Here is a 7,753-nt window from a genome sequence, read left to right as displayed (position 1 = left end):
GCAATACAAGTAAAAGTGTGCTTCATGTGTTGACTGTCCATGGGTCATTTACACGTGTATAAACTGAATGTTTCCTCTATCAATGACATGCTCCCACAGCGCGTGGAGGCATTAAACACCCCGCCGTCTCCCCGGATGATGGGGGCGAGAGTCGGGTACCCGGAGGCGCACGGAGGGGACGTCAGGGCGAGCCGCCCCACCCCGCGCTTTGTTTCATGGTTCCCAGAGTAGCACCGGAGTTGGAGGACCCCACCGCGCAGCCGACGGTGCCCAGAGTCGTGTCGTTGTTGCCGCCCTTGGGTGAACTCCGCAAGACCGAAGGAACCGGCCACCCGAACGCCGGCAAAGCCGGCCGGTAGAGGCCCTCCGAAGGCGGGTTAAGTCAGCCCATCGATCAACCCCCTCCTCTATAATTAATCACTGTTAATTACACCAAGCGGTGGTCACAATGCTTGTATGCATAAGGCTGGGCAACAATTCAATGTCATCGTTTATCGTCTCCCCGTGTTACTGTATCGGGATCAAATTTGGATATTTTTTGTCATGATGCTGCACCAGTTTATCGTCTAAATTAAGAATAAGAATCAATTGCATGTAATGTCTCACAAAATGGGGTTGGGAATAGTCAAGGGATTATTATTTGAAAACTAACTTGGGTTATATACTTCACTTTACCAAACAGTTCAATGCGAGGAACTGCAGTAGGGTCCTTAAACATGATATATGTAAGGTGAAATTCCCTGGTTATTGTGTTCATCATGGTCTCCATGTGGCCCAGCACCAGGCTGCTGTTCTGCATGTTGAGCAGCTCAGGTATGCGGGTGTGTGTTCTCCACTCGGGTCGAATAAAAGTGTCTTTACCTGGGATAGAGTGACATCACAGCCTTTGCAAAGAATCATTTTATTTGAAATAAATAGTTTTCAACAATACAGTGTCGTAGTACACATCATCCATATAACGTGAAAACAAATTCCCCACACAAGTGACAGGTAGAGCCTGTTGTAAGCGACGCGAACTATGATAATGTCAGTTCCTGTGAAATTACAATTATGATAAAGAAGACTATAGACACGGGGCATTGTTATTATTATCATTGTTATCCTGACCAGCGAGGTCAGATCAGATGACCTCTTGAGTGTCCATGCTTTAATTCGTTCAGGAGCTCACTTTCGGTAGTTTTCTAAAATCTTCATTAGCAACCCCGTCTCCTAAAACAGAGAGTGCATAACATCAGGGGTTAACTTTGCAGGTGGTCACTTTTCCCCCTTCCGTCTCCATCAAATGTTTTCCCATTTCTATGCACTTGTCTCACCTGGCTTTTCGGAAGGCCTTTCTGCGTGTCCACCTGGGCTTGTAGGGCCACTCGTAAAACCTCCTGGAAGAGATCCTCGTTTTGTTCCGGACCCAGGCCAACTCCGAACGCATCCACACCCGGGCCGTCGGCCGAAGGCAGCAGAGTGTTGTCCATCACACTCTTCTTGCCCATAAAATGCCCTTAATGTGAAAAACGTTGTTAACGTTGTCTCGAATCAAAACCTCACACTTTTGGCAAGATCCCCTTAAAACTCTAATCAGCCCCTGTGTTAAGAGTTGGAAAACAAGGCTGCAACAAACAAGCCACGAGCCGACTGGGCTGGTGCACAAGACAGGGACGATAAGGCTGCTTACCTGTAGCCCACAGATTGCCTCTGGGGTTCACTTTGATTTTGGCAACTTTGTTCCTGAGCTCGGTCAGGTCGAAGCTGACCGCGGCGGTGAGAGACACGACAGAGAGCAGCACCAGGTAGGTCGGCAAACCGCAATGGCAAACCTGATTCAACGCGCACCCACGCATCGCAACAAGGGAGCAGCGGCTGTCCTCCTCCAGGGCGCAGAAGTCCAAGTGGCTCCTTCTTTAATCGGGACGGATGGCTCGGGCTCGGGCTCAGGCGCGCGCGGCGGCTTTTATAGGCTGCCGTATTTGGGGTGGGATCTCTCGTTTGTGCACGTAGGGGGTTTACGTGCAATCTGCGAATTAATTCGCCGTGTCAAATAGTTGCTGAGGCAGTCGTTAATTATCTATCTTCCAGTGCGTCGCCTCCTTTATTCTGTCCTACTGTCGTGGCAGATCCGCACGTGGGCGGTGCTGCGTCGAACATTTTCCTAATTGTCATTTGGGAGTATCAATAGCAGTATGAAAAACAACAACAACAACAACAAAAAACAAAAAACAAATGTTGAAGTTCTCTGCGTCAGATACATAAAATCTGGTCATGACGATGGTTTGAGTCACCGCATGCTGATAGAGGAGCAAAGGACATAATGAGTACCACCAATTAACAAAACCAACCCTAGAACATGATCACATGGGTTTTGACAAGAGGTGATAATTGTATGGTTGATTTAAAAAACAACAACAACCTTTTTCTTTTTTTTTACACATGCCACAAGAGAGCCTTAATTCTTTCCTAGGAAGCTGAGACCAGCACACCATTTCCTGCCACAATACCTCCAACAGGGACCAAGCCTGGCCCTGGTCATCAGCACATGACATCTGGCCAGTTGTGGCGTACTGCTGTGATTTTGCCTCAGACTTGTGAAAACATGAGGACCTGCTGATTTTCACCGCTACGAGACAGAGCGCCTCATCTTGTCACTTCGGGGTGTAGTGGTCAGTAGCCTGCGTTATCCTTTTCCCTTTTCTTAACCTTCACACACACACACACACACACACACACACACACACACACACACACACACACACACACACACACACACACACACTTCAATCATGCTGCGCTGATTAGTGGCAGGCTGACGTCAGCTTTTGCAACCATGGATAACTGAGGGCTGCTCTCTGAGCCGATGTACTGTTTTCAGTTTGGTATGATTTGGACTCATTGTGTCTTCCCTTTAACATGCTTGATCTTCTCACCGCTCCTCCAACTGGCTTGTTCTATGAAATGAATAATAAACCTAAAGTTATATCCAACTTGTCAAAGGCTCGTAATTGTGGTATCGCTTCCATCCATCAGGTGCACACTGAACACAGTGACGTCATCAAATACCGCGACGTCATCAAATACCCTCAATAAAACTAACAACGCTGGAAATGAGATAGAAATTACAACTAATTGTTTGAATGGATGAGGCGACATCAGGAATCAGGAACACTTCGTCATTCCATTTCATGTACTTGCGCACATGAAGTGAAACGAAACGCCGTTTTCCCAAAGACCACAGCAGTGCAACATACAGACAAAAACACATTCAAGAACTACAAGAACACACATAGTCAAACTAACACATATCAAAACTAAAACAAACAAACAAAAATCACCGTCCAGGGGAACAAACGCCAGCCAGGATGACCGTCGGAACCGCCGGTCTGCATGAGCTAGCAGTTAGCCTAGCCTGCCCTGATTACGAGTCCTGTCAGACATCCCTCAGTGTTTCCCCCTCGGGCGCAGCTCCAGGCAGGGGCCGCGGTCCCTGTGGCAACCGGGGGAAGCAGACCAAGCCCTCCCTGCCGATCCAGCACCAGCCAGACACCCTTGATGTTGAATGTTTTATTATAATATAATGTACGCCCTTACTTATTGTGTTCATAGTAATGGATATAACTCCTGTGCCCAGTAGAGGGCAATAATATTATTTGTCCACCAGAGGGCAATGTTTACACTAGGCAGTGCATCAGGATGTGATGTCACTGCCACTTCTTCTGTTGGTAGCCTACCAGTTCCGGTAGACTTGTTGATTCAAGATCATGCGACATCATGGTCGCATGATGAGCCTGATGGAAAATAAATATGCCAAAGGCTAAAGATACTAATAGTGTCAAGTTGTATCAATCTCCACCGCTACGCCGATACATCTGACAGGTTATGGGCCCAGTCATGCCAGTTTAGAGCAAGGAAAGGTAACAGAAAAACGAACTTTTGTCTGTTAGCCAAGTGAAGCTACTAGCTAGGCTAAAAGGGCTTCTGAAGACGGCGCCGAGAGACTCCCGCTGAAAATGCAGTGAAAAGCGCGCAACGAGAGTTTCTACAAGCCGCAGTTCAACGTTTGGAGATTGAACTTGGAAAAGAAAGTGATAATGGCGGCTGCAGCAGGAAGGGTCTCCTTGTTACAGCAGCAGTTAATGAGGCCCGTGTTCGACGGAGCAGAGGATAAGTACGATCTGTGGGAGACAAGATTTCTTAGCCGGTTACACATAATGAAATTAAAAGACACTATTTTACAAGCACCAGCCGACGGTGCCGATGCTAACGCTATAGCTACAGATGTAGCAAGAAATGCAGACTGTTATGCACAATTAGTAAATTCACTTGATGATAAGAGTCTGTCATTAATAAGACACGATGCTGCTGAAGATGGCCGCAAAGCTCTAAAAATATTAAGAGAGCACTATACAGGTAAAAGCAAGCCAAGGATTCTGAATCTGTACACATCCTTGACCACTATAAGTATGGAAGGAACTGAGACTGTTACAGATTACATAATAAGGGCAGAGAATATTATAACAGCTCTCCGCGATGCAGGAGAGAATATAAGTGATGGGCTACTTGTAGCCACCATCTTGAATGGACTGCCTGACTCATTCAGACCACTGGCTGTCCATGTAACACAAAATGAGGACAATGTCACATTCCAAGACTTTAAGAGAAGATTGAGGGTGTATGAAGAGTCCGAAAAGATGAGGACGTCTGGATCTGCGGACACTGTGATGAAGACTAACACTAAGCAAAGCAAACAAGGCACCAAGACACAAAGAAAAGATGGGGAAGCCACTCTGACGTGTTACCGATGTGGTGTTAAAGGACATGTCAGGACCAAGTGCACCCAGAAAGTGTGGTTCAGTCACTGCAGGAGCAACTCGCACGCTGACTCAGTGTGCAGGAAGAAGGGAAAAGGAGACGGAGCCCGAAAGGTTGCAGAGGACGAAGAGGAGGAGAGCAGGAACGACAGGGACTTCCTCTTCATGACGACGAGCAACGACAGGCCACCAGCCAATGTGAAAAAGAAAGGGATCATGGTGGACGCTGGGGCGACATCTCACATTGTGACTGATATTGCCATGTTCGAGAGCTTCGATAACACTTTCCAGCCCGACGCCCATTCAATCGAGCTGGCAGATGGAACTAAGTGCACGGGGACAGCGCAACGCAGAGGGACGGCGCTGATCTCTCTACTAGACAGCGATGGACGAGAACAAACCGCACAGCTACAGGACGCATTGTATATGCCGACGTACCCGCACGACATCTTTTCAGTGGCAAGAGCAACCAATGCAGGGGCGACAGTGACTTTTAAGAGAGGGGACAGTCACATGCTCACCAAGAAGGGTACCAGGTTTGATTTCCATGAAAGTGGTAATTTGTTCTACCTACCCACTGTTGTGAAAAATGTTGATACTTGCAGTGTGTGCCATGACATGCAAACATGGCATGAGATTTTAGGGCATTGCAACTACGAGGATGTAAGCAAACTAATGGGTGTGGTAAGAGGTATGGAAATACGAGGTAGTGCTGTTAGACCAGCACAGATGTGTGAGATATGTACTAAAGGAAAGTTCACACAAACACGGAATAGAGAGGCAGATAAAAAGGCTACAGAGCCTCTTCAGCTAGTCCATACGGATCTTGCTGGTCCCATGAGAACCCCAAGTCTAGAAGGTCACAAGTATGCACAGTCTTTTACAGACGATTATTCGGGTGCGATGACCGTATATTTTCTCAAATCCAAAAGTGATGCTTTACAGGCCACAGAGAGGTACTTAGCAGACTCCGCCCCCTTTGGAAAGGTCAAAATAATTCGCTCAGATAATGAGAGCGAATTCACCAGTAAAGAGTTCAGAGCGCTGCTAACCAAAAATGGCATAAAACATGAAACATCCGCACCCTATTCACCTCACCAGAACGGTACAGCGGAGAGAGGTTGGCGAACCCTCTTTGAGATGGGTAGGTGTATGCTGCTAGACAGCAAGTTACCAGATACACTGTGGAGTCATGCTGTGCAGACCGCAGCACACGTAAGAAATAGGTGCTATAGTAAACGCACCCAGCAAACACCATATGAGATGCTTACAGGCAAGAAACCAGACATGTCCAGACTTCAGAAATTCGGGTCTGTGTGTTTTACATACACACAAGAGAAAGGGAAGATGGACTCCAGATGTAAAGAGGGTGTTTTTGTGGGCTACGATAAGAATAGTCCTGCTTATCTTGTATATTTTCCTGACACACAGAAGGTATCACGACACAGGTTGGTGAAGTTCAACAATAGGACCCCTAAAGAGAAAGAAACACAGACACAGGGACCACACAGTGAATGTCAGGACAGGGAGGTAGAACCCATGGTCTATGACAATGAGATAAATGATGATGAAAATGCATCAGGTCAAAGTGTTGGTGGTGATGTTTCTGAGGTCGAGAGTGAACAGCCAAGCAGTGGGGGAGTTAGAAGGAACCCACCTAGAAATAGGAGAATGCCAGCGCATTTACAGGAATACGACACTGATACAACAGACACACTGGTAATTTGTGTAGATGCTTGTTACAGAGCTGTTTGTGACATACCACAAACTTTTCAGGAAGCTATCAGGTCAACAAAGTCAAAACAGTGGAAAAATGCTATGGATGACGAAATGCAGTCACTGAAAGAGAATGAGACTTTTAAAATCACCCAGTTGCCACCAGGCAAAAAGACAGTGGGGGGCAGGTGGGTGTATTCCCTAAAGAGTGACGCTAATGGGTCAGAAAAATGTAAGGCTAGATATGTAGCTAAGGGCTACAGCCAAAAGGAAGGTATTGACTACGAAGAAACCTTCTCGCCGACAGCTGACATGACTACTGTTAGAGTTGTCATGCAGAAAGCAGTGCAGGACGATTTAGTTTTACATCAGATGGATGTAAAAACTGCATACCTGCATGCAAAAATAGATAAAGAGATATACCTAGAACAACCAGAAGGTTATGAGGAGGTATCAAAAACCGGAGAACGACTAGTATGCAAACTACAGAAGTCCCTTTATGGACTTAAACAGTCCGGCAGGAACTGGTATGCTCTGTTACATGCATACCTCACAGAAAATGGTTTCAAACAAAATCCTGCTGATAACTGTCAATACACAAGGGAAAAGGAAAATGAAAAAGTAATCATTGTTGTATGGGTTGATGATCTAATCATTGCCGCTAACAATGAGGATGTTGTGAAAACTGTAAAAATGATGCTCACCGCTAGGTTCAAAATGAAAGACCTGGGGAAACTCAATCATTTTCTAGGGATTGATTTTCACCAGTCAGGGAGCCAAGTCACTATGTCACAAGAGAGGTATGTGAATAAAATCCTCTCCAGGTTTGGGATGCAAGACTGTAAGTCTAGAGAGACCCCATGCGAGGCAAAACTAGAATACACAGAGGATGCAGAAAAAATGGAAGATCCAAGGTTGTATCGAGAGGCAGTTGGGAGTTTGATTTATTTGGCTACTTGCACTAGGCCAGATTTAAGTTTTGTGGTCAGCAAACTTTCCCAACATTTCTCTGATCCAACTGAGGAGCACTGGAACACAGTAAAGCACGTGTTCAGGTATCTCAAGGGTACAAGTCACCGTGGTTTATGTTTTAAAAGGGATTACAAAAGTCAGCTAGGGCTTATAATCCACAGTGATGCTGACTGGGCCTCAGAGGTCTCTGATAGACGTAGCACCACGGGATATTGTGTCAGCCTAAGTGAGAGAAGCTCTCTCATTTCTTGGAAGAGTAGGAAACAACC

The 7,753-nt window shown here is 46.3% G+C and overlaps 1 protein-coding gene across 1 annotated transcript; it reads right to left on the bottom strand.

Annotated features, from left to right (window-relative positions):
* Positions 1 to 891: 891 nt before the first annotated feature.
* On the bottom strand, positions 892 to 1,927 carry nmbb (neuromedin Bb). Its single transcript, XM_056279216.1, has 3 exons — positions 1,670 to 1,927; positions 1,314 to 1,495; positions 892 to 1,209 (listed from the first exon to the last, which is right to left on the bottom strand). The coding sequence occupies exons 1-3, from the start codon at positions 1,833 to 1,835 to the stop codon at positions 1,165 to 1,167; spliced, it is 393 nt and encodes a 130-aa protein (XP_056135191.1). The 5' UTR covers positions 1,836 to 1,927; the 3' UTR covers positions 892 to 1,164.
* Positions 1,928 to 7,753: the final 5,826 nt, after the last annotated feature.

The sequence above is a fragment of the Lampris incognitus genome, chromosome 4 (genome assembly GCF_029633865.1).
Source record: "Lampris incognitus isolate fLamInc1 chromosome 4, fLamInc1.hap2, whole genome shotgun sequence".
Classification (NCBI taxonomy): domain Eukaryota; kingdom Metazoa; phylum Chordata; class Actinopteri; order Lampriformes; family Lampridae; genus Lampris; species Lampris incognitus.
This window is presented reverse-complemented; position numbering and strand designations above follow the sequence as displayed.

Bases quoted from the DNA above. Each gene is read 5' to 3' on its own strand.
- nmbb (XM_056279216.1), bottom strand. From the start codon at position 1,835: ATGCGTGGGTGCGCGTTGAATCAGGTTTGCCATTGCGGTTTGCCGACC. The intron at 1,496-1,669 runs GTAAGCAGCCTT...TTTCACATTAAG, and splicing joins AGGCAATCTGTGGGCTACAG to GGCATTTTATGGGCAAGAAG. The intron at 1,210-1,313 runs GTGAGACAAGTG...TCTCTGTTTTAG, and splicing joins AAGGCCTTCCGAAAAGCCAG to GAGACGGGGTTGCTAATGAA.